The 27,842-nt window shown below is 40.0% G+C and overlaps 1 protein-coding gene across 4 annotated transcripts; it reads right to left on the bottom strand.

Annotated features, from left to right (window-relative positions):
• Positions 1-6,160: 6,160 nt before the first annotated feature.
• Positions 6,161-27,815, bottom strand: DNAJB4 (DnaJ heat shock protein family (Hsp40) member B4). Of its 4 annotated transcripts, none has more exons than XM_026037959.1 (4): positions 27,792-27,815; positions 12,342-12,627; positions 9,544-10,118; positions 6,161-7,981 (listed from the first exon to the last, which is right to left on the bottom strand). In XM_026037959.1, the coding sequence occupies exons 2-4, from the start codon at positions 12,550-12,552 to the stop codon at positions 7,748-7,750; spliced, it is 1,020 nt and encodes a 339-aa protein (XP_025893744.1). In that variant the 5' UTR covers positions 12,553-12,627; positions 27,792-27,815; the 3' UTR covers positions 6,161-7,747. The 4 variants fall into 4 exon arrangements, with proteins under 4 accessions (XP_025893744.1, XP_025893741.1, XP_025893743.1 ...); XM_026037956.1 differs by lacking the exon at positions 27,792-27,815 and adding an exon at positions 27,504-27,594; XM_026037958.1 differs by lacking the exon at positions 27,792-27,815 and adding an exon at positions 17,540-17,564.
• Between the last annotated feature and the right edge of the window lie 27 nt (positions 27,816-27,842).

Here is a 27,842-nt window from a genome sequence, read left to right as displayed (position 1 = left end):
GCTCTGAGAAAGTAAAACAGCCCAATGAACAGAACTGGCCAATACCAGAGATTTGTCCCAATGCGGCAAGAGGATGGAATATATCAGCTACCAGGAATGTATAGCTTTGCCTGTGGAAACAAGTGCAGATCATTTCTTGTCTCTAGAAGATGCCCATCAATTAATTCCTTATTTTCTGAAAAGATTGAAAATGCTAGAGAACAGTAAATATTATGATCGTCATTAAAAGTGCTGGAAATTCAGATAAATGAACAAAAACAGGCATGCTCTCCTGTAATCATATACAGAGGGTGAACAGATTTGTTTTATTGCACAAACTTATGAACACTGAGTGCAGCCCTAACCTATGCAACTGTTGCAATACTTTGTTTTCATATTTCCTCTTCCATATATAATCAATGCTCTATGTGGAGACAGCAGGAAAAAACAGTTGAAATTGTACATGAATTACRTTGATCCTACTTCCAGCTTGGAGTTACAGCATCCGCTTTCAGCTATAAATAGGAAAAATGATACCAATACCAAAGAAGAGTTAATTGGATAAACTGAAGATTACATTGTGCTTTTAATACAAAGATTATGGAGATTATTTACATCATTATTTACGTAAGAAGAGATGAGCTTGAACATTTATGTCAGAGGAAGAGAAAAACTATGTATTTTAATTATCCAACTCCAAACTTAAAACATTATTGTCATGATACTGTCATTAGCAGACTCCAGCATTGGCCAGAAAGAGATAAAGTGTTAAATACTCCCCATTTTGCATGTCCACTGCTCCCACCTGCACTTGTTGGAGTTTTTGGGGGTTGGAGAGCAAACAGCAGCCACGGTTATACAGCATAAGGTTATAAWCCTTTGAGACTTTCAGATCTAATCAGCCTAACTGTGAACTGAATCATCTGTAGGGGCAGAACTGAGTCAGCCTGCTGAGCACCTCAAAGGAACGAAGCTGATAACGAGTCCCAGCCACATTCACAAGTCCTGCAATCACTCCTGCTTCCAGCAGTCCTTGGGTGTGCGGCCACTTGGGAAATATTTGCCAACATCAATTACTGCACAGCCAAATAAGCCTCCAGCAACTCAGGACAATTGGGATACAAATGTTAAGTCATACTTTTAATAAATGACACTGTCATGACGACAGTTTAATAAAAATGTTATCTACCTACTGCTTTAGAAAAAACTGCTTATCAGAAGTGGGGCAGGGGAGGTTCAGCTCCTTCCATTGCACACTGCATTTTATCGCATTTCTTGGTTTCTCAGATGTCACAGGACTCTACTGCAAAATATTAGTAGCAGAATATAAAAAATATCTTACATAAAACTGACTTAATGAGCCATTACTTGCAATTTCATACCACTCCGGTTATCCATGTTCTAAACCGAGCAACTGCTTGAAATGATTTCTGGTATAATCAGATAATGAAGAAATTTCTTACAATCAGAGGATGCTACAAAACAAGCCCTTTCAGTAAGGCTGTGCTTCATCCTCTGTTTTAAGAACAGAAGTCCAACAGGACTGTTTGCAACAGGAGGGAGCTATGCACATTTACCAAATTTTACAAGTCTTTTGAGAGTACATTCCCCCAAAATAAGTACCCGCATTTTGGCTTTGACACATGCAGGCAGCCTCTCAAAGTCCTCACCACAGCAATACACGGAGTCACACTCGGACTGCGAGCTTGTGACTCTGCATCGTGACTTCACAGGGAGCAAGAGGGCACCCAGGGATCTTACCCTTGCTGCCCCTCTCCTCTGCAAGGTCAGTTTGCTGGTCTGACGAAAACAAACCTAGCTTCCCTAAATCCCTCTCAAAGGCAGTTTAAGCTCTTTCTAGCACTGGACATTTCTCATTTGACCCAGTTTATGAACCTTTCTTTAAATGTAAATGAGACATTTTTCTGGGCTACGCAGTAATGGCCGGGTGCTTTGTTCACTTGTTTTTTACGTTATATAGGGCAGGAGGAGCTTGAAGATGCCTTGTCCTCAATGAAGTAGCCAGGCACAATGAACAAGAGCATCGTTGTAGCGTCCCCTTGGCTAGGCCAGCACYGACAGCGGAGCAAAACGCGCACGGGGCAGCCACGCGCTCTCATCTATATCCAAGGGGAGCAACGGTCTCCCTCTGCTTCCGCTCTTAATGCAACAGACCAGTTAATTGGAAGCGCCTGAGGGAAATAAATCATTTGCTCTTGCTACATGGAGAGAGTTCACTGCTGATCCGACGAATTGAGCGCTGGGATTGCACTTCATGASACTAGTGCTACTACTTGGCAAGGTTGAACAGCAAGCGTGCTAAATGAATATATGAACACTGATGCCCTACAGATCAGCGAGCAATACAGTAAGAATAGTGTCAGGTGCTGAGCTCTASCATTTAACAAATGAGAAATCCATCTCTTAATGATATTGCAGCAGTTTGTCCTCCCTCCTCACCAACAACTTAKGAATTCAAATGCAGTTTCACCCCACGACGACAGTTTGAAGGCAAGTTTCACTGGTAGGGTTAGAAACTGTTTTTTCCCCCCAAAGAAATATCCTGCTCATGCAGACCACCACGTAACATGTGCATGCTAGAAAGGAATGGAGCCCATCTAGCCATTCCACTGCCTTCAACTCAGGAGTGGTCCATTAATGATGAGCTGTCCATAGTCACCTTCCGGTTTTCTTAGTTTTATCATCTGCATAAACATGTAACAGGAGGAGGGAGGGGAGATGAGAGAAAATATGGACACAAACATCGCCAGAACTCAGCTACAGGAGCTGGAATCCCCTCAGATGAGTGACTGAGGGAAGTGACTGGCTCTGCAGSGACAGCCTGTCACACACAAGGCCAGCCAAGCCTTCGGTGCCGTATTTTTGCTCTTCCTCACAACCCCACGAGACCAGTATTCTCCCTTCCCTTCGGCGTTTCACTCTACTCCTTTTGTCACTCATGGACCTCATTCTCCCAAGTCGCTCTCTACGAACTACCTGCTACTACATGACCCCGTCAACCAGATACATGGGCAGACATTGAGGAAGCGCCTSTGAGGGCAAGGAAATTACACAGCCTCTCTTCCAGTGTGATGAGAAAYAGAAATCTATGATTAGCCACTGTAAGCATTTATTATTATTCTAATTTCTTCTCCCTCCTCTGCTACCCTCAAAACCCAACAGCAATAAACAAAAAGCCTCCTTGCTGAAACCCTGCAGACAAAATAACAAGAATAATTTCATACAAACTCATACACGGGCCCAGAATTGAGATGACAAGAACCTCAATCCCTAGTTTTTCATCTATTTTGGAAAGGGAAGCCTGTAAGAATATACATTTTAGACCCAGAATAAGGAAAAAAAAAAAAAAAAAAAACACCTTTTCAAGCCAATAGTTGAGTCCCATCTAAACTTCATATTTTTAGCAGCTGGTGGCAGTATTTCATCTAATAGAAACCTTCATTGTTAGAACATGACTGATCATATTCTTGAATAGAGGAGCATTTAAGTCTTCCACAAATGAAGAGTCTATAGTACTGCACTTACCAGCAGTACAGACTGTTCGATGAAAACACCGAATTAGAAGGCAGAAACAAAATCCCAATCGTCCATATCACTCCTGTATTTTTCCTACTGCAGACACGTTTTCCATAGCAAAGTCCTTACACAGGCTACATACTTTACTTCCTTAGCATGGCAGCATCTCAGTACGGATATACAGCTCCTAGACTTGCAATCTGATTTTAAAAGTTTATCATCACATAATGGGAAACATTAAAAAATCTCTAAAAGACTCAAAGGGGTTGGTGGGGACTAAAATATTTTGGAAGACACACTGGCTGTAAGTTAAGAATAACATAAAGAAAATACGTGAAGCCTCTGCAAAGGCTGCAGAAAAACAGCTGTGAAAACCACTATGTCTCAGCTGGAACTAAATAACAGCAAATCGCACCTAAAGTTTCAAAAACTTAACCCAGTGTGACTCAGTAATAGGAAAAATAGCAGTTTTAACAAGTATGTGACCCACAGCACTTACCAAGCAGAACTGCTTCTTGGCCAGAAGTTTTGGATACCGCCTCCTCCAGTCTCTGAACAAACTATGCAGGTTAGGAAGACTATCGTGGCACATCATCAGGCTCTTAACAGCCACATCAGCTACAGACCATTTTCCTTACCTGTGCTTTGCCCCCTCAGCATTCAAAGTGCAGCTTTTCTAAGAGCTTGATTCATTCTCTGCACTACACATCAATCTGATGGGTGACTCCTTACAGAATTTTCAAGAATCAGACACAAGCATTTGCTAAGAAATATTACAGCTATCACACCTGACAATAAAAAGGCTGATATTCTCATTTGACTGACCACTGTAATCCAGAGTGCTAAATTTCAGCAACTCTGTGACAGAATCATTGAATCCTTAAGGTTGGAAGAGACCTTTAAAGATCATCTAGTCCACGCCCCCCCCCCATGCATGCAACATCACCTACAGCATGTGGCACATGGTGTCATCCAGGTGGGTTTTGAAGACTTCCAGAGAAGGAGACTCCACAACTTCTCTCAGTATTCTGCTCCAGGGCTCTGTCACTCTCACTGTCAAGAATTTTTTCCTTAAGTTCCTGTAGAACTTTTGGCACTTCAGTTTGCRACTGTTTCCTCTAGTTCTATCAGTGGTCACCAACCGAAAAGGGGCCAATCCTATCCTCCTCATTCCCTTCCCTTGAGGTATTTATAGACACTGATCAGGTCCCCCCGCTCAGCCTTCTCTTCTTCAGGCTGAACAGGCCCAGCGCTCTCAGCCTTTCCGTATAGGGCARATGTTCCAGGCCCCTGATCATCCTCCTAGCCCTGCGCTGGACTCTCTCCAGCAGCTCCACATCCCTCTTTTACTAGGGAGCCCAGAGCAGCAGACAGTCTCCAGATGTGGCCTCACCAGGGCTAAGCAAAGGGGCAGGATCACACCCTCGACCAGCTGGAGACGCTCTTCTTAATGCACCCCCAGATGTTCTTAATGCACCCCAGGATCTCACTGGCCTACTTGGCCACAAGGGTACACRGCTGCCTCATGGTCAACTGATGACCATGATGACCACTATGACCCCATGATGTTTGGACTGCGGGTAATATCAAAAACAATACAAAAGATATGAACATGAAAAAAGGACATGCAAAGGAAAAGGCTTTTTCCATCTTGAAAAAGACAATTGGGATCAGACACCCAGAATGTTAGGAAGTGAATGTGATAAGAACAGCAGAGACTAAATCCCATCTGGTGAGGTTATCTCTATAAGGTACACAGGTCACAGATAAAACACTCATTGCACCAGAAATAGGTTTTGAAAGGTTTTCAGCACAGAAAATACATGAGGGTTGAGTGGAAAAATGCAATATTAGTGTGCTCATGACATCAGGCAGCTGCACTGGAACAGTTGTTAGGGAGCACTCCTGGATAACGTAAAGGAGAAGTGCTTTATACCTTACCCTTCCTCAACAGCTTGAGGTTACCTTAAAGCTTGATGTTGGAGAAATTTWAAAAAGTACACTTTTTCATAGACTTGTTGCAGGATCTTCTCTGAAGTAACCAAATTCCTTTTAGTTTCWACAGCACCTAAGCAACCTTCAGGAGATTAAAAAAACTCCTCTTCCCCCAGCTTCRCTAAAGCCAATTTTATTTTGACACATTTAGATAAAGATATATCAGCTGACTGAGTTATTTGCCCCTCTCGCATAACCTCAAATAAATAATCAATACATCAGTAAAATATAGCTTTTAAAAGATGTATTTTTAAAGGCTTACTTTTTTTCCCTTCACGAGGAAATACAAGTGTCTCATACCAAACTCATATACCAATCTCTAATACCAATCTCTTGTACTTTAAGCAYGAACACTGAAAACTGAGATTGCTATAAAGTGCACTGTACAAGATACTCTGATTTCAGTTGAGCACCAATCATCTTATTTGAAAACTGATATAAAAATACTTCTAGTTGCTTTAGGTTTTTTTTAAGTTAGATTATTCCTCTAAAATCTTGGCCTACAAAGCATTCAATTCTATTAGCTTTTGAATGGACAAACATTAAGCAATATGTGTTTAAATGTCTGTAATTTATAGCATATATCATAACAAAGAATAAAAGAAAGTTAAAAACCAAGTTTACATTTTTTACTTAAAAAAGAAATAAGAAATGCAATACAGAACATATTGAAATGATAATTTTTAAACACAAACAATATATAGTGTTAACAATACACATTAGCACTAAGCAGCAGATTTTTTCCCTTTGTGATACTACTCCAGTAACTTTTCAGATCCTTGTAAGTCTAGGACTACTATGGGGTTGACACTGTATGAAAAGACCTGCAGTTGAAAAATCGACTCAAACTATCTTCTACTCCTTTGAGCAACTGAAATGGGATTCTTCTTGTGCTTATTAATAAGTTACTGTAAATTAAATCCCAATTACCATATTATTTACTTTCCTACAGGAAGTTATTTATATAAAGATAACAGCGTTATCTTACAAGCCAAAAGAACAGGCAACTAATACATTTCCACAGGCAAAAGAATAATAGCAAACCTTACATATATTCTTCTTATAAAGAAAAAAATATTTAGAAATGTTAAAGCACTGTAGTACAGTTTTAAACCACAAGTAATGAAAGTATCTGCAAGGCATTTCTTTCACCAAAACCACGCTGCAATCAAGGGAACCAGCCCTATTACTATGTTATAAAACTAGACTATAGAGGGCTCTCCACTTCCCAAAGCACATTTTCCCTCCAAGAATGAGTAATTCCTGCTAACTCCTCAAAACCTTCCATTCCAAGACTTGATCTAAAAGCGCATGAAAGTTTACAGGCACCCCCATCCCAATCCCACTTTTTCTTGGGTAAACCTTCCTTTAGCTAGGATTGTGCTACTCCCTCCTCATAGGAGGGGCAGAACGCTTGGCCACTGAAAACAGGGAGTATTTGAGATCCGCTTGTTCTCTACCTACCTGCGCTAACTAAATGCTTTTAAAGCGCTCACTGCTTCTCTCTCTGCTCAAGTACAGACAGACTCCAAGCTATTACATCAGCTGCAGCCAGGTGAGGCTGAACTTCATTTGCAGAATGTGCTCTTTAATACAGTGCAGTGAAAATTGTCAATTGGGGCCCCAGCAAACGGCCACCTCGCTACTCCTTCTCCTCGAGCCACTTGCCCTCTGCTAAACCTGCGCTGCAGTCCCATCTTTCTGGGACAAGAAAGATATTTCCATTTTCATGAAACCAAACTGATTTTCCCAGCCTATGCTTTGTGCAAGGTACAAAAACGGTATCTGTAACATCTTCTCCGTTAAATCTTTGTGCATATTATCTGTATATTTCCTCTATGAAGTCCAATTGCTGCATAAATGTGTAATGTCATGGATATTGTAGGGCTACAAGAAATAAATTACTTAGAGGCTCAAGCACTTTATCAGAAATATATGCACTGACTTTGTAAAAACTGCTTACATTTTACATTAAGCAAAATACTGAATAAACTTTTCTGATTAGGAAGATCTAAAATAAGAGTGGTTTTCCCTGTAAATTTTATTGCAAGTCGTGTGACTTGTACTTAACCCTCTTCTCATGCAGCATTACAGTAATCCCCCCAACCCATCCCACAAAACAAAAAAACAAATATTCCACTAGTTGTTACAGATTGCACTTTTAAAGCACAGACTTGCCAGTCTTCTGCATCTTCACTGTCCTGTTTAAAWAGTTTTGACATATACAGTCTTCATTTTATGAAACAGGAAGGTTTCGCCTAAGTACTTCTTTTGATGCTGGAGATATGTTATCTGGGAATATTACTTCAAACTCTATAATTAAGTCTCCACGTTGGTCGGGATTTTTGGGAAATGGTAAGCCATATCCTATAATTCTTCTCCTCATCCCAGGCTTTACAACTTCATTTACTGTCATGGGTATGGTTCTTCCTTCTATTGTCGGCACATGCATTGAGCTGCCACACAAGGCCTAAAGAAAGAAAACATATCGTGAGAGAAAGGAAGTGCCCCAAACTGCACACACCAACTGCGTGGGCGTTAATGCAACAAGACTAGTATTACGAAGGAGCATTTCTACTGCACAYTGCTCAAACAACAACATTCTAAGCAGTTTCATCCCTTGAAAAGGTTTCAGTGTGCCACTGAGCACTAAAATTTTCCCATTTTATGGAATGGCCACTGGAAGGTAGTTAAGTCTATATACCCTTCCAAATTTTACCAAGCAGCATGGTAGAAAAGCAGAGTGAATACATTGCCTACAGTTCTTCAACCCATATGTTTCTACAGCTGTCCAACTTCTCAGCTTCCATTGGAAATTTATAATCATCTTCTATTATTTACGTTGTACAGAGATTTACTTAATATACCAATCTACATTATTTAAAATATCAAAATAATATTTAAGTATCCAAAATAATAAGCATATTAAATTCAATGGTCCTTCTAGGTGGGCATTTGTGAGGCTTAAAAGACAAGACAGACTTAGYGTGCCCAAAGATTGCCATCCCCAGGGCAAACAAGACTTTCTCCTGCTTTACCCAGTGACTTATTTTCATTACTCTGATATGGCATTTTGATTCTTTCAACTTCCCCTGATGCTCCACACTATCTATACCGCTAACACTATTATGTAGAAGTGCAATGAGTCTGTCTTTTTCTGTCAAGGAACATATTATCCACATCATTAAATACTTTTTCCTCCCTCACTCTATTATAGGGACTTTAAAAATACACACTCAGGTGTATTTTTAGTTAATAATTCTTTAAGGATAAAGAGCTTGTGATGAAAGCAAAAGATTTGCTTCACCAAATGCTAAAAAAATTAACCTTCATTTAAAGATATACAGAAAGCTTTCACGTCACTCCCACAGATCTCCTCAGTTGTCTGATTTTGCTTTTTGAAAGCCAATATTTTTTGATCTTAACACTAAAAAAGTTCATGTATATAACATACATGAATATATACATAACAAAATGCTCTAACTCCTGTAACACCAGATTACAATAACTTATCTTCATGAAATCAATCTCTACATACTTTGAAATCATGCTAAGAGTGGCAAAAGACAGACTTGAGCTTGTTCAAAATAATTAAGCCATTAAGTGACAACATTTCATTTTGTTCTACTTGATCCTGCAAAAGTAGCAAGTCATATCAATAACAGGAGTATTATTTATTTATTTATTTTTTTAATCGGAAGGATTCCTTATTCCTTCAGCCTAATATGTAATAAAGTGAAGTACTAAGTTTTAAGAGAAACACTGTACCAGCCTTCACTCTTATCTTGCTGCCCTCATTCTCCTCCATCTCTGTAGTGAACAGCCTGAAATAATACTCCAAACATGTCAAAACAGCTAAAGCTTCCACTATAAATGACTGTTCTGCAGCCACGTTTTCATTTTACAGCCATGAAGAGTTACTTTTTTTTCCCCCCCTACAAAACTTTGCTTTTGCTGTATGTCCTGCACAGCACTGCCTCTTTAGCACCTGACAAAAAGTTTGAACATTTAGAGTTGTGTMAAGAGACTTACCTCCCTTAAGCTGATCTTAACAGGATAGATTATATTTGATCCATCTCTCTTGAAGTGTGAGTGAGGTTTATCTTTAATGACAAAAACAATGTCAGCTGGAATTGTGTTGGGTGTTTCATCACCTTCTTTTGGAAAAGTAATTTTGGTGCCTTCTTTCCATCCTCTTTTTATCTCAATAGTGAGAATTTTGTCCTCTGTTCGGACACTTCTACCATCTGGGTTCAGCCTCTTACGGGAAATTCTCATCCTTTTTGTGCAGCCATGGTATATCTCTTCCAATGACACTTTAAGTTCATGGATGACAGGGGGATCTTGTTTTCGACGTAACTGGCTACCAACTGTATTCCTCTCTCTTGGAAAACCATTCATGCTAAAACTAGTGAAGGATCCAAAGGGATCCCCATCCACTTCCATGTCTTCAGTGTCTCTGCCACCAGGCATCCTCCTTCCAAAGAAGATCTCAAAAGGATTTGAGCCACCAAAGAAAGCTGCAAATGTAGCATGTGGGTCACCATGGAATGAATATCGAAAGGTACCACCCTGCCCATCAGGTCCTCCAGCTCCTCCTTTTAGACCTAAAAAAGACAAACAAGTAAAATTGTAAGTGAATATTAGAATGTAGTATCACAATCTATATGTCAAAAAGGGTTTTGTAGTATAATGACAGAACTCTTCAAAGAGGATTTACTCTCTAAGCRGTGCCAACTAGTAAGCAGTAAGTATAACAAAGCCAAGAAGCTTGTATATCCCTTTTCCATCCATCCATGGAGAGAAACAGCTTGAAGTTCCATTTCTTCCTGATAGTTTTTCCTCAATGATTTTCCTTGGTAGTGAGTCCTTSAGTCCTTTATACTTTCTGCTCCCACATTCTAAATCCAGCTGAGTTTCCATCACAACTGGTGATTTTTCCCCCTTCTTCCTACCAGTTAGCCCCCTCCTACACCTTCTAACCATTAAGACTTAAAAACTTAAAGTCTTGCTGGAGATCTTCATTTTTAAATTGATGTCTGWTTATTCTTTTTTTTCCTCATTTTACAATAGCTCAACATTATAGAGATTATTCTATTTCTATAGCACAGGCATTTGAGGGCTTACATTAAGGAAGCAAACATCCTCTAACTCTGAATTGTAGGAGGGTTTCCTCCCCACTGCCATTTTCTTAATACTTTTATGCATAAGCTTAATACTGGCTATCAAGAGCAACCAAATGAAACACAAGAATGTTTCCCATCTAATACTAGTCTGTACATCTACTGCATCTTTATGCTACTGCACTRTTAACACAAAACAGATCGGGGAACCATTGTATGGCAGCATAAGGACATTTGGAAGAGGCAACCAAAAGATCTTACTGAAGGTGCATCGTGTTCCTAGGGCCAAACAGAGGTTTCCTCATCTTCACTCCACAACTACTTAATTATATCATCAAAAGCAACTGAGGAGCTTAGAGAGCTACTGAGGAATTTCTAGATTCAGTGTCACAAAAAAGTTTATTTCTATTTTAATTTTGTGCACAACATAGATTTCAGTTTATTTCTTTTTATTTTTTTTCTCAATTAGATTTCAATTTACCTCTGGCCTCAGGTAGGCAATACTAGGAAGCCATGGCTTACACCTGTTTATATGCCTTAGTTCAAGGTCTTTGGAAAAAGTGACTAAAATGATATTTTGGGAAAGTGGCTAGGATGAGCTACTGCACAGGAATCTGAAAGGCAAATGGATCCATGGRGTAAAGAGTTTCAGAGTACTATACAGAAGGGAGAAAGGAAGAGGGAAAGAGATGATACAAACAGCAAAGATCTCTCATGATTTTACTAGAATGTTTCAAGAGCATTATTAAAACTTTTGGACACTTGCAATTCTACTTTTTTCCAACTTGCAGTGRAAGAAATAATAAAAATTAGTATAAACTGTAGAAGCTGAAAGTCTATGTGAATTGACAGATTTGGACTACTGTATTAAGTCCTAAAGATGAGAGAGGGACAAATTTTATCATCTAGCCCTAAGAATCACAATTTATTCCAAACACTACTACTTAAGAACTCCCTACTTTGTTTTTTTTAAGCTAAGAATCTAGCACTGAGTGAATGGCAGTGAGTGCGTAGGTCCACCTCTTATGGCAGAAGTAATCATTTCATTTGGAATTCCTGATATCATACATTTAAGGGAAGAGATGTTATTTCCTTCCTCTATTGCTCAATCATAAAGCTAAGGRAATGCCATGCCAGTTGAAAATTAAAGAGTCATCCTCCAAGATAACCATTTTAGGTTAAATATGAGATTTCTGAGGCCTCATTCTCTTGGCATGTTATCACAGTTTACAATTAAAGCTAAAAAATTGTTCTGGWATTTCATGACATCAGGCAAATTCTTTCCTCTCCAGGCATGAGGCCAGAGACAACTACAGACTGGACACCTGGGCTTCTGCTCAGGAAAGCCCTGCCCAGATCAAGCACTCTGCCATGTAGATAAATGTTTAAAAAGACTATTTCTCTCTCCAGCTAAGTTTCAAGAAACCCAAGTTGACTTAAGACAGCAGTAAGAAAAAAAACTCCAAAAAGCTATTTATGGATCATACAAGCTCTTTCCAGTTCTTTATCTGCCCAGTAAACAATATATGGACATCTTAAAAATCCACAAAGTACATATTAAAATAAAAAACTACAACTAGATCAGTATTAATAACATATTAATATTCAAAAGAACAACTTTAAAGCACTATAAATGCATTGCCTAAAAATACATACCATGTTTCCATAATTAAAGCAACCACTCACAGAGTGCAGAGAAATACATACCTTCCTCCCCAAACTGATCATAAATGTCCCTCTTCTTGGGATCACTCAGCACTTCGTAAGCTTCTGCAACCTCTTTGAATTTTTCCTCTGCGTGAGGAGATTTGTTCTTATCCGGATGCCATTTAAGAGCTTGTTTTCTGTAAGCTTTTTTGATATCCTCTTCAGAAGCCCCTTTTTCAATTCCCAGAATAGAATAATAATCCTTTCCCATTCTGAGTTTGAGAGGAATTTATCTCTTTCTCGATAAAAAGAAACCAGTATCCAGAGTCTTAGCAACGTAGAGATACTGCAGGGAGAAAAACAAGAGTCAAATTTGGRACGGCAACAAACAAAACTGTTACAAATCAGCAAGCTCTCCGATCCGCTGGGCAGCCTTTCCCTCTTCCCTTCCTCCGCTGTTGCTCATTTATAAATAATTACGTGCAGCGGACAGGACAGGGCCCGGCTCGGGGCCCTCCCACTCGCACTACGTGTCTCCGCTCTTTCTAGAACAGCGTCTCCGAGCGGACGTCACTTCCCCAGCCRCCCGCCCCTCGCTCCCGCACGCACGGACCCGCAGAGCCCTTTGCTCCTCTGCTCCCACTGTGAGGGGCTAGTGGCGTGAGGGGGTTCACAGAGCAGGGAAAACGGGCCCGGACGCCCTGCTGAAGCCAGGGAGGTCTAAATGCACAACCGCCTCAGGAAGGCGGCCGCAGCCCTTGCGAGAGCGGTGCCAGTATTTGGCTTTGCAGTTTCTATAGAGACTGCTGTAAATACAACGCGCCCAAGATGTCACCAGCAGGATTTTGTACCTTTGCCAGCACGCATTACAAAATGCTTTCTTTTCCAGTTAGTTCCAGTTAGTTCCAAGGCTTCACAAAAAGTTAACTTCTTTAAAAATAAAACTAAGCTACCCTCAGCCAGGGTCAGCAAGCAGTAAGGAACTAAGCCTGAGCCAAAACGCAGAGCAGTTCAGGACAGCTCAGCTCAAGCCACACGGCAGAGCAGTCCTTTTTTTCAATGCACACAGAGATACCAAGACTACTGCACACATACCAATATACCAAGCAAACAGCTTTCAACAGCTTTCATAGTTTCTCTCCCACTGCAGGGGGAACGGTATCAATTTTCAGCCTGCAATATTTCTTTTGGCCCTTAGTTGAGAATTATAAATCAGGAAATTATTCTTGCCAGGAAGGAGACAAGCTTTAAGACTGATTATTGGACCTAAGGACACATTAAAATATATCCATTTTAGCCATGCTAGAAGTTACTTATACTAAGAAAACAAACAAAAAAATACTTCTACTAGGTGCAATTCTCTTTTTCCTAAGGACAAGATGTTGTTTAAGGAAGACAGCATAGGGCTGCCTAAGTACCCTCAAATTTAAGTGGGGGACACTAACCTCTTGATTCAGATATTTTCACAACCTGCCAAATCATGATCTCTGAACTAAAACAGCAACCCAGCTTTACCGCTAACAGCACAATGAGATTGAGATGTGTTTTCAATCCTGTGGGAAAATCAGCAACATGAGGTTATTCTGTTTTGCTCTGCTGTGCTCGTATAGTTCAAGGAGCCTATGGCAGGTCATAACCCACACTACTTGAATTATTCTACCAGCAGACACAGGAGAAGTACCCCAGACTTGTTTTGCCATGCTAGCAGGTAAAATTATTGGCACAACAGCAACCATTAGTCCCAGGGCAATATTTTTCATAAGGGTTCTCCAAAACCTCTGGTCAACAGAAATGGCAGGGAATGCAAATACTAACCTAAAGCAAGGCATGAGAATTTCCCCTTTGAGAATAGTGTCAAAGCTTAYAGACCAAGTTCTGACAAGCACAAAAAGCCAACCTGGGACTTCCTGCTGACAGCTGCTGTGAGCAACGCTCAGGCATTCTGAACAGTCTGTTATTCAGACAGTGCCAAGTTTCACCCTAATTAGCTCTTATTCCCTAAAAATYGAAAGACTTGAGACCTGAACGAGATCCACAGCAAGGACTACATTTATACTTCCTGTAGGAGATTTAACAGCCTGGAACTTCCTAAGGACAATGGAATAACTTAACCACCTTCCTCCAGCAAGCACATTCTTYCTTTCTGCCCACGGTATGCCCTTTCCTTTGTATCTTTTTAAGGCAAAAGGATGTCCTATGCTTTTACTTTTTTATCAAAGACAGATCTTTGGTAGACTACAGTAAATCACCATACATTCCCTCCTTTAAAAAATTCTTAATATGTAGCTGAGGAACAACTTTTCTTTGGAATCAGTGGAAAGAAAAATTACCAGAAGTTTTCTTTCTACCATTGAGCACAGTACAAGCATCAGATGGTGCTGATGACCACTCAGCAGCACCAGACCTGACTGGCACTTCCTCAGACAGCAGAATCCTGGTAAGTGCGATGCAAATTTTTATTTCTACTCACTTCTTCCAACTGCGCTATATTAGAACAGTTTGTGCCCTACCATGGGATATTCCTCCTCTTATAGTAGGTCTTGAGGGACATTTTGTCAGTAAGACTATTTSCCTGAATTGCTGCACTTCAGCCACCCTCTGCCTCAGAGGCTGGTCAGCACTTTGTGGTACCTGCATTGCGCATGGCGATAGATATTCTAGGCTTACAATCAGATTTGCCATTCATTTAAGCCAGCTCCTGATGCTGCATTTATGATGCTGAAGTATTAAGACGTCAAAGGAGGAAAGATACCATCCACCCACTTATCCAGATAATACACTTAATCAAGACCACAACTTCTGTACAATATAGAACACAAAATTCTACAGTTATTTTTCAAATAAAGTCTGTGCATTAGTCTGTGTACTRTTTTTGTTTTCCTAGATTCTGCCAGAGTATTGGTCTTTATCTCTGTGATACTCCTGAAGACACGCGAGCTGCCAACTACATATTTAGAGCCAGTAGGTCTCACGATAGACAGCATGTTCTGCAGTTCTTACAAGTCACTTTAGGGTACTCATTACACATGAGAAAGTCAGCAGCATAGACATGTACTTGTCCAGCTCTTCCCTACACCTCGTATTTGCCCGAGATCAGCAGCTGCCTCCGTGCTGCACACGGATGAACAGAAGGTGCCTTGAAGAAGGCTGTCAAAAATCTTACATCTCTGAGTCAGCCTTATTTGCCTGCACTGAAGGGAGTAAAACACAACAAAAACTGCTTTACTTATTTCTTGATTAGCACAATGCATCTCTCCTAACAAAACAGCCCATACTGACTAGGTAATCACTAAGCATACAGATTGCTAGCTTTTAGTCTCAATATTACCTGGTTAAGATCAATCCCTAACCTGGAATTTTGAGTTACAGGAATACCTATTTTTACATAGAGATAAGGGCTATCAAGCTGGCATTTGAAGGTGCATTTCAAGTCAGCATGTATTCTCCCAAATACCTAAAAATTCCAATTAGACTACAGTGCCAACTAAGAGACAAATAGTAAAATGAAGTTCCAGCTTTTTGGAGTCATCTGGAAAGAACCTGCATCTTCAACTGCATCATATTGCTAAAGAAATTTAACAATTTATTAAGATATTTGATCATCACTCAGGAAGACTTAATAAGCCTGCTTTTGAAATCACTGAACCACTTAACTGCAGAGCGTTATTTTGTTCCTTGATCAAAAGTGGCATTTAGTACTGTACTAGACTTCACTTTTTAGATAAGAGGGTTTTTATGCTTATGAAATATACGTAAAGAAGTTGAACATTGCCTTTCAACAGTTCTCCACTTTTGAAGCTGAGTCCCACTACCCAGATTCAGCATTTCACCCATTAAAGAAATAATTCCTTTACTAAAATACTGTCTTTTCCAATATACTTTCTCAAGAACCAGAGCCCTACTCATGTGCATATAGGTGGGTGCAATCTGACTTGACTTTGGGAGAACAGTGTGAAAAAGGTTATTTCGCCTCCAGGGTGGATTTTAATCCCTTCCTTTAAAGAATCCTTCATACAAACTGTTCAAAGAAGTTAGGCTACAGTCAAAGAAATATTCCCAATAGTTCCTTGTACTCAAATTCTATATTAATAAATAAGCACCTGTGCAAGGTTATTTTAGGTTGAAGACTAAGAATGACGTCATTATTCCCTAGAATAATAAACAGACTGAAAAAAACCACATTTTCTTCAAAAAAACCAAAATAAACCTTATTCCTTACCTATTTAATTTATAAACCCACATTCCTTACCTATTTAATCTCAGAAAAAGGAATTAAAAAAACAGCAAAAACAAGAAAATCCCACGCAGAGGTAGATCACAGAGCAAGTTAAAGAGCAAACAAATCCACAAAGGCAAATTCCGCGCAGATCACAACTATAAATATACATGTGCTCGTAAATGTCAAGGCAGAGGAGCCAAATCCCCAGCCAGAAAAAGCTCTTTCACAACTAAGTATCATAATATTTGCAAGCCCACGTGAACAAATGGAATAAGCTGACATTTGTCTGTTGGAGGTGGAAGGGAGCACATCCATATACAATAGTAAATATTCTGCAACAGGACCAAATACTTCCCCAGAAGCCTCAGCATCTTTAACTGCACCTAGCTGACTGAACTACATGTAAACTTCAAGATTGTAAGATCTTGTACATACACAAACCACATTTGGGAATGTGTCCCAGTAGTTAGCTCAAAAAATACTCAGAAGCTGGTTTCATCTATAGAAACTTAGAGACAGGGGAAGTGACAGAGTGCTGAAAATGCTTTTTTTCCCCATAGCCAAGGCAAYACGAAGTGACATGTGCAGACTGTAACACCTCTTGTGAATCAGTTAACAGTCCAAGCTTCATTTAGTCATACACTTCATAAGCACGGAACTGTCTAAGTTTATCAACTTTTTACTTCAGTTCTCTCCAGAGGTGTGCTGCTGTGCTGGACGTGGAAGACCTACTGCAGATAAAAATTCTGGGGGTCAATTTTGCATTTAATGATTACATAGCAAAGTGAAATATGAAATACCTACAAAGCTTTACAAAGAATAGAAATACCAAGTTATAACAGATGGTTACCTAACAGACATTTACCATTGCTAAACAGTACACTTGTGAAATACAAAATAACAGCCTTGTTACTCATGCCAGGCATTGTTTTAGATGCTCTAATGTACACAATTCCAGTTGAAATGCACCAATTCCAGTTGAAATGCACCATGAAGTTTCTCCCCTAGTCTGTGTGCATGAAATACATCAATTCCTTACCTAGAGGCACATAATTGGAGCGCAGTTTTCTTCGGACTTTGAAGACTTGACAGAAAACATGCAGTAATATATTTTTGATACAATTCACTGAAAGTTGAAGCTTACATTAATAGGATTTGTTGACTTCTGATTTGCTAACACAACAAAAAAAATAACAGATTTAGAGAGGTAAGTTATCTTATGCATGATGAAAATAGCTAACTTGCATTAGATATGTACCTAAATCACCGTTAAACAGTTTCTGACAGGAAAAACAGCTACTACAGTTTCACCACATCAAAAGTTTGCTTGCATTGTCTGCAACATTTTGTCTGACTTTTTGGAGGGTTCCAGAAAAGATGAAATAGTAAATGACGGAGGAGACTACAGAGCTCTCCAAGATAAATTTATTTATTGCACTTTTAAGTTGTCCCATCTCTATCTTCAACAACAAAGTTCTTGGTATTCTGTTTCACATACACATAAGAACTATAGAAATACAGTTCAGGAAGAATATACATGAAGTTAATGCTCCTTCCAACAGTCTAAAACTCATATACAGCATTTCTACAGGAAATCCTATTTTAAATATACCCTCAAGTGCACATAAATTCACAGCTCAGATTTAAGGGTTGACTCCCAGAACACATACTGCTAYCAGAAAGACTGTTGTCAATTCTCAACTTTCAAATCATTTTTAAATCTGTGATCCATGCATCCTTCAATTTTACAGGGGGGATGGAGTCTACATAGCAGAACACTTAAGATAATTTAAAAACTTTTAAATTACGTTCTTGTGACTCTGAAACATTAGGCCAGCTAGAAATGGAGCATCAGCTAAAACTGAAAGTATCTGTGCTTTAACATTAACGCTCATTCGTATAAAGTTTAACCACCAGGTTCTCTTCAAAAAACTATCACTTCCACTACATAATACAAAAAGCAACCAACCCCGCTTCTTTTCTAAAGCTACAAGCAGTAATAGAACAGAGAGAGAATTAATCCAAACCTCAGGTAGATTTTATCCTAAACATTGTCACAGTAATCAAAATTAAAACAGGACTAAACACTGATGTGTTCATACATACTTCAATACATCACAGATAAGCTTGCGTCATTAACAAAGAATTGCTTTCTCATACCGAATTCTCGTCTACTAACTCATAGTCTCCACTACTTCAAAGAAATTTCCAGGCCTCACTTTCCACTGCAGAGGGAAAAGGAGTCTTTTACAAGTAGATGAAGTTCTTACAGCTCAATTACAATGCATAATATTGATGAAAATGCATCTAACTTACCCTCACTTTACCGTAGTGTAAGTCAATACTTCAATAAAGTATCAGCAACTACTTAGGAAAGGACAAAAGCAGCCATTTGAAGTAGGGTCAGACCAAGCGACACAAACACAAAGTATTCTCAAGCACAGAATAAGGCTTYCCTCTTTTGAAAGAATACAGATTCCACAAGTGTTTTTCAATTCCTTATTTAGAGTCACTGCTCCTTTCAATCCCTACCCACACAAAAAAATCTGCAAAAGGACTCTTCTTCAGAATCTGCATGACCTGCATGTTGACCCTGTTGAGCCATCAATACAGTTAACAGGTTTCCCTCAACTGATTGAGTCCCCCCCTTTTTTTTTTTTTGCACTATTACAAAGCCAGTGAATTATGACATGTTACCTCCACCCAGAACATGAACATCTCAGCACTGTACATGTGYACAGTGCTGATAAGGAGAGAGGAAGAAAAGCAGTTTTCATTGCTGTTACCAAATACAGCTTTTGAATGAGACTCAAGTGCTACTTCRCATCATAAAATTTTACATCYTGACAAGATCTGGAGAATATACTGCGCAGTTTACCAGCTATAATCAACAAAAGTAGAAATATCCAGTAGTAAAATTCAACAGAAATTTCACTTGTAGTAAGCTTGAATTTGCTTGAAGCTATAACTGCTTTTGACACTGACTGCTATCACTGAGGAATTTAGCCAAGACTCAAAGAACTCTGCTCTGAAGCAGCACTTATACAAATCAAGAATTGAACTCACCACATGACTGAGGACCAGTTTGCAAACGCTTCCCAAGCCACCTGTCCCTCAGTTACAGAACAGGTAAAAATGTTAAATAACAAGGTTGCTTAAAATAGACTAACCCAAGCCAGGATACCACTAGCAGTCATGCTGTCTCCTCTCTCCTGCCACCCCTCCGCCTGTTCTTATGAAACAAAGTATTAGTCACACCTATGCTCTTTCAGATGACTGAGGGAAGAGGAAAAAAAAAARSYTCAAGAGATGTGTAAATAGACTTCTACCCTCATCCTCCTACGTGAAGTTCTGTATTTATTATGTAAACATTAAAAAGGAGAAGAATATTCAGTATCCTGATATTGTTTCCTACCTGACATAATAGAGGTGAGGACTGTTTACAAAAAACAGACATTTTACAAGCACCTTTACAAATGTTGTTAGACACCTTTTCCAATATTACTGCTTTCAATAAAAGTTAGGCTAAAGAGGAGAGCAGAACTTGATGGACTCAGCTCCACTGCCRCAGCACAGAAATTTCCCTACAAGTATAGGCAAGGACCAGGCAGCTCATAGGCTTCTCGCTGCAACCCAGACGGCAGCCAGCTGGCACTGACAGAAGCAGCATTTGCTCTAGTCCATGCTGAGRCCAGACACGAGGCCCAGCAGCCCAGAGACTCTGGGAACCAGGACTGGCTCCCTACCAGCTCTTCCACCAAATGCTGCCTGGTACGGGAGAACTGTGATCTAACAGCAGTGCTATGTACTGATCAATGGGAAAAGAACAGTCCTGTTTGACTGGCCTTCGAGGAAAATAGAATGGATACAGATTTACAGAAAATGCTTTTAAAAGGCATCCTACAAAAAAATAAAGTTTTCACAACCATCTTATCACTGGAACACATAGACTATTTTAATTAATACCTCTATATGTTTTAATGATCAGCTTCCCCTTTAGCTATTTCCCCTAAGCAAGAACAGGAAGGTATCCACCAGGTGCAACTATAACAGTTTCTTTGATGGCAATTTCTGTACTCACAGGAATCCTGTGGGTATTTTTGCACCAGACAATGTCAGAAACATCCTGTTGTCACAACAAAGAGGCAGATGAGAACTCCGAGCACAAGCAAAATAACGCTGGTCCTTACAAGTTCACTCTTGCTGAAGATTTCTGGGAAGCTAGTACTGCCATGACTCAGCCCTGAGACTGGAATCTTTCTTTCCAATGGATCTCACCTAATCATTTTGCATTTGATTCATTCAAATTAAAAAAAAAAAAAACATAATAAAACCACATTTCCAGTCTTGAACACAACAAGTTACAAAGATTTGCCTAACAAGAAAGATCTTCTACATGAGGATATACTGAGAGCCAAGAGGCTCACCTAGAATTGCACCACTGTTTCAGTGATGCTTCATAACTMAACAATGAATAGACAGAAGTCAATTTTGCAAGACATTTTCGCTTAAGTCTCCTGACCTAGTTAACTGATTAGTAAAGAAAATATCTGGGAGAAAAAAACAGAACAGATTTGATGCTTACCATAGTTACAGGTCACATGTACTAGGATAAGGTAAAGGGCAAGATGTTTACACAATCTCTACCCATTCTGTATTATTTTTCTTCAATAAAAAAGGAGTTTCCGATAGAAAATAACTGAATATTTTCTCAGTCTTGATGAAAACAGAAACTGCAAAACAACTAAATCCACTTGAAAATGTTTGGCAGCAACTTCTTTCCTGCAGGATCTTGTTTTTAATTGCCATTGTATTTAAACAAGGTGGTTGGCAACACTGCCAAATAAGGAACTGCCCGCATTTCTGCTACGGACATGTGATCACTGGTCTTATATAAGCAAAAGGACATGGTCACACGAGACTTTTTCCAGCATGTGTGTCAAAATCCCACCCAGCTGCTGATTCACAAAGTTAGCTTTACAGGCAAGTCTGAAAATGCGAGTACTGAACAGTTGTTAAAAGGCAAGAATTTGATAAAGACATGTTAGAACAACTCCGGTTAACTTGAAAGCAGACATGTCAGCATATCTAGCCACTTGGTTTGCACTGAAACAGTAAGATCTTCCATCTGTTCACCTACAGAAGACAGCAATTAAGGCAAATACCAGTTGTATTTATCAGAATGTGCTGTAACACAAGTCAAAGCAGTTGCCCAATAGTTTTCAGAGTGCTTCATTTTCATTCTAAAGCTTAAATCAAGTTTCTTGGATTTCTTCCCCACTCTCTCACAGCTCAACCTAGAAGGGATCTACGAAAACAAAAGGTAGCAGGGCTTATTTTGAAGTTAACCTCTTAAATCATTTCATTCCCCTAGATGAAATGGTGCAGGGCTGGTTATGAGAAAAATGTATGACATTGAAAGATAAATTAAATAGAAAAATGATTCAACAGAGAACATCCTAAACAGATAAAATTAATTTCTGCATCTGTTCTATTAACAGATCACAGATTATTGTTAAAGACTTCCAATGAATTTTGTGAATGTATTTTCCCTAAAGCTTACATGTAGCAACAAATACTGAAAGGATCTTCGGTTTAGAAAAAACTTGTCATAATTATAGTCTGAGCAGTTAGTTTAGAGCTTTTTTTCCTCCATCTTTCTCTCCTCAATATGAGAATGATTTTACCTTATTAATTCCATGATATAAGCATAATTCGGTTAAAAATAGGATGTTCTGACTCACTGTTCTGATCCAGGAGTTGGTGGTTCTTCTGGATTCCAAAAGAAAAGCAAGAACACTCAAGAAAGATTTTTTTTTTTTTAATTAGCATCACAAAAAATGCCACAGGTAGTTAAGTTTTATGTCCCTTCTAATTTCAGGAATCTTGAGTTAATGCAGCATCAGATGGACCTCTAGTCAGGCCATTGTATCCTGACAAAATATTATACGTGCTGAGGTCTGTCCTGTAAGTATCGCTATGCATAACTAAAATAGTTATCTGAAGAGAAAATTTTTGTCTCTTTTGGAAAATCTAAAAGTAGTAACATCTTCCTGTGCAAAATACTCAAATTCACAATGCTGTTGGCTGTAATAAGCAATACCAGAAGGAATATTACTAAGGCTCAGGTCTATGCAATAGGGAACTGCACCAACTCCTTCTCAAAACAGGAAAAGTTTAAGTGCTTCGGGTAAGAAGCCTGAGCATCAYTGCCTTACCCACAAGAATATGACTTGTATTCATGCTCTTCAGTGCTCTGCTGATACAGGAAACAGTACATACTTCCACCTCTTACAGCTACTACTGCATTTGTTACATTTGTCTTAACTTTAGGAGCCTCTCAGTTGTTGCCTCTGCTCTTCTCCATTAAGCATATTCATACCGCCTTGATGCCTAGCTCTATCACACTTGTTACATTTCAAGCAAGAGCTTTCACGCTTTTTACCCACATTTTCTCATGTGGGAGGAGCTCTGCAGATGTTGAGAGCAAACAGCTTCTGAGCTCTCAGCGTCTTCCTTCCCATGACATTCACAGYAAAACATCCAAACTCCTTGAACGCATATGGCCTCGAAGGCTGATGACCATGTTATCATGCTGACTAATATTATCCAGTTCTCCCTGCACTACATTTATTCCATATAGTGATGATTCACTGCTTCACTGTGCACATTAGTTGGACTTAGGAAGAAACACATGCTTGGCATTTTATCTCTATATTTAATGCAATTCCCTAGCCATCTGTAACTTAGTCAGAATTTCAGAGGTTRTCATATTGATTAATCTTTTATTAGGTCAAGTGCCGCAACTGTCCCAGATGACCGCTCACTGGTAGACCTCAAATGAAACCTTGGGAAGTTTCCTTTTATTCCCTCCTTTGTAAGCTTGACTATGAAAAACTTGCAGTAGTTTCCACCCACTTTGACTTTAATCAAATATATATCAAGTTAAGAGTCACAAGAAAAAAACACACAATATAAATATTCTAACCAATATGCTAATATAGCTTTTCTTTAAATAGAAGTCAAACTTTTCTTTCTAAGAAAAGCAGCATGATTGAACTCAAGCCTAAAAGCTTTTTTTTTCTTTCTTTAAGCTTACTATATACAAAGTTGGCACACAGGGGATCAGATATGAGTTTAGGGAACAACTTCATTTTTGCTCTCCTCACAAGCTAAAGGAAAGCTGCATTTTTGTCACTGACTAAAGGCAGACAGGACAGCAGCTGCAGCAGAACTGCTGCCCTCCCTTTACAACACCCCTTCTCCTCCCACACATACTTTTTCTCTACCCACTCCAATTCCTCAGCAGAAACTCATGCCTCTGCATTTGGCTGGATATAGGCACAACAGAAATATTTGCTTTAGAGGAAAACACAGCTGGCCACCACTTGGGTCATATGAGCAGATGAATTCTGCAGTGATCTCCCTATTTCAATCTGTAACTGTTCCTCCTTGATCCTCATTTCGAAAGAGCTTAAAATTATAATYATTGCATAGATTTTGTAAGTTTTTAAAACTGTATTTTGATATTACCATTTCCCATGAATACATTTTCTTACAGACAGAACTGCAGATCTAAATTTTACATTCATCTCTTCAATATGCATATCCACACTCTAGACAGCTTAGCAGCTGTTTAGATTAGAGCAAAGGGAGAAACTTCCCTCACTCAGTAGTTACTTCTGAGTTTCCTGCTTATAGAATCCCGGGCGCCTTTTGTGTGTGCAAGAATCGCTGAGCGCTAGATGAGGAAGTGGTTTCAACTAACCCGCAAGGATATTTAAGAACATCTTTTGCCCTTGCCTTACTATGAGATGTTATTTTGCAAACACTGCAGAAGTAATGTTGAACACGTTAATTCCTCAGACCACAGTTCTATTTTTTTTTACCTCAGCTCTGAAATTATAGGAAAAAAATACCTGAAATATTGAAAACTGCAACATTCTACCAAATTTAGTCTTCACATTGTGATTACACATTAAAAGTACACACAAGGTTCTGGAAATTCAGAACATTCACAGAGCACATTAATTTTCCAACAAAGGAAACATGATTTGAATTTCCAAGAGAAAAGAAGTTTCCAGATCCTAACTACAGATTTCCCCAGACCGGCAATGACTTGCAGAAAATGCAGCAGGCAGATGAGCAGCTACCACAACAGCGATCCTTCTTCGATATTTACACACCACAATCACTCTTCTTGTACAAGTGTCTAGCGTATGAAGGCAAAGTTAAAGATACACAGAGAATCCTAGAGTCAATGTATAAGAAAATTAATTCTTTAGCTAATATTCCGTGAGAGATCTTACTGGTACTAATGAACCACTTTTTTCAGCCCAGATGATTTTTGGCAAGTTCTGCACTAACAGAATTTTGAAACACCTGATCTACCTGATTTAGATGAGTCCTGTTTCTCTCTTTCTCTCTGCCAGGGTACTTTTAATGGAAGGCAGAGATATATTTTGGTAGAAGCTCAGATTCCTCCATATATGGTATAGTTATGATTTTAAGTAATGGTGAGTTCTCAAACACTTAAGCCAGGCATTAGCTACACACTCCATAGTTAATGTACGTATTAACTATAGTTAATATAGTTACCAAGTTTACGGCTCTACAGATTTTCATTTTAAATATCTGCTTCTCAGTAATTATACCTATCAAAATGTTCTAGTCTGATCGTTACTAAAAAAATAAAGCCTGAAAACCATGAGATATCAATATTGGAGASGTTTAAGCACAAAACGTAAATCACCTTCCTACAACCTCCAAAAGAAATGCTGAAAGCCATTTTAAAATGCCATATTGCCATTCATGTTACCTCCTACCCAATTATCAGAATCCTGAAAGATAAACTGCAAGATGCATCTACTACTACGTCTTTCTTCAGTAATGGAGCAAGTTACTACAGAACTGAAGCTCATTTTACATGGCAAAGCCAAAGCTCTCTTGTTCTGACAGCACAGAGCAAATATTTGTCATCTATTTCATCTAATTTCTTAGAGCAGGGATTTGAGTAAACAYGCAATGAATACCTTCTGCAAGAGGAAAGAGCACAATAGCCTCAGACCTGCTACTGTAGCAATCAGCAACACACTCCAAAGAATGTGGCACTGCTAAGGAGTTAGATCATTTCCTTCCACCCCCCTYACCCTCCCATTATGAGATTTAAGAGAATGAATTCATCCCATAGGAGAGGTTTTCTCAACCAAAGGAAGATTTAATAAACAGCACATCCCTATGCATGGGAAACGCAGATAACCAGGAGACAGACTGCAATTGCCATCAAGGGAAAAACAAACAGGAGTTCAACTAATTCTTGATAGAGATCAATATAAGACAATGAAAACAAGAGCAGTGAAAATAAGGCTAGTAGTTATTAAGGGTGTAATACTTCAGGATGGTACTCTTCCAATACTTAAAGATGATGTTCTCACCATCTGAAAAAGCTACTGTTCTCAATAACTTACAAGTTCTTGAAGGAGGAGTTCTGGGGAATCACATATACTATTTCTGGGGAATCACATATACTATACTCCTCTTGAGGTTTCTTTTTGGATATTCATGCCACAAAAAAGCTACTCAGCAGCAAGTGAAGGTGAAGTCACCCAAAAACACTACTAAAAAGCTGGAAAAATTCTGAGGTGACAAGTCAAAGAAGACTTATCCAGCAACCAGTATTAATTTCACTATTTCAGAGGCAAACACCATTGGTAAAATTAATTCAAAATTTAATTACTCAAACTCAATTACAAAGGAAATGAAAAAAATATTTCAAGTCAATTTTACCATTTTGAATACAAAAAAAAAAATTCATAATGAAAACTAAGTTCCTACTTTTCTAAATCTATTTTTACTCCCCAATCAAAAAAGCTACATTGACATAAGAGTACACGTTAGTTCTTTTGAAAAGGCATTTTTTCTAGTCAAAGTAATTTGGAAGCCTGCTTTACTCTCCTGCAATTGAAAGCTGAAATCCAACTCAAAAAAAAAAAAAAAAAAAGGTAGCTTTGCAGGAAGAAGTCAAATAGACTCGCCTTTTAACCTATACTACTAGGTAAGTTTCGGAGAAAAAAAGAGCTACTAAGAGGCCTTAAGTGCTCTGGGCTGGTGCCACCTGAACTGGAAATGCAGGATACTTTGACCTTAGCACCAGCAATACTCTGCCTTAAGGTGTTTTTGCCAGTCTTGCCTATTGCCTATTCATCTGCTAGAATGAGCCAAAACATAAACAACCGTTAACAGAGATTACCAGCAAAACACCAGAAACTTTTTAGGACAGCATAGACCTACAAGGCTGATCAAGAAAGAAAACAGCACCCGGGAATTTTCTTAGTCGACTTCAGCAGAGCTGTTCCCASTCTGTTTGTTGCCTATAGCTAGGAAAACTCCCGAACTAGAATTCTGGAATTCAAATAATCGACAACACCTCAAATTAAGGGCGTTTATTTACTTAAGTGAAGAGGAGAAACATGTAACTCAGGCGCCTGGGGAAAAAGCCTCGGTCTGACGCATATGATTAAAGAGCAAGAGCACGCACAGCATTCCTCGGGGCAGCACAGAAAACTCCACTTAGTTACTTAATATTGCCCTGACCTTTAGGCATGACCCTATGCGGGCATGCAGCCCTTAAGCCGGCTCACGAGGCCGAGCGGGGGCCCCGTTACCGCGACGCTGCCTCCAACGGCCGCCCAGGCCCAACGGCCGCCGCGTCCCGCTCCGCGCGGGAGGGGGAACCCCCCGGCCCTTCCCCGCCGCTCCGGGCGCTCACAGCGCGCCTGGCCCCGCGGCCCCGGCCGCCGGGCACCCGGCCAATTCCCCCCAAGCTCCTGCGTCACTGGCGGAAGCGCCGGCAGGCCCGGGCACCAGACACCACCCGCCGCAGGTGCTGCTGCCCGCGGAGGAAGCCGCAGGAGCCCCCGGGCGGCAGATGCCGCCGCGGGCAGGAGGGCGACCAAGGCGGAGAAGACGCAGCCCGCRGGCCAGGGCCGCCCCCGCGCACTCACCCCGCGACGCCGTCTCGGCGGGCCAGCCCTGCTCCCGGCAGCCCTCGCGGCGCCGCGCGCAAGTACCGCGAGAGCGCAGCAGCGCGCAAGGCAAACACCTCCCCCATCCCCCACATAGAACGCGCGTGACGTCACCCGTCCTATCAGCAGACGCGCCCTAAATCCCGTGCCGCTGCGGAAATCTCGCGAGCGCTCGACCCTCACCCCTCCCACACCCGCGCGCCCCTGAAGGGCACCCCCGGGAGACCCCGCTCCTCTCACTTGCCACCCCCCCGCCCCGACACCCACGTAGCGGGGCTGGGCGAAACGTCGCGAGATTTCTTGGGCCTTCTCCAGCAC

This window comes from Nothoprocta perdicaria, unplaced genomic scaffold, assembly GCF_003342845.1.
Source record: "Nothoprocta perdicaria isolate Ctin4 unplaced genomic scaffold, notPer1 scaffold_20, whole genome shotgun sequence".
Taxonomy (NCBI): Eukaryota; Metazoa; Chordata; class Aves; order Tinamiformes; family Tinamidae; genus Nothoprocta; species Nothoprocta perdicaria.
This window is presented reverse-complemented; position numbering and strand designations above follow the sequence as displayed.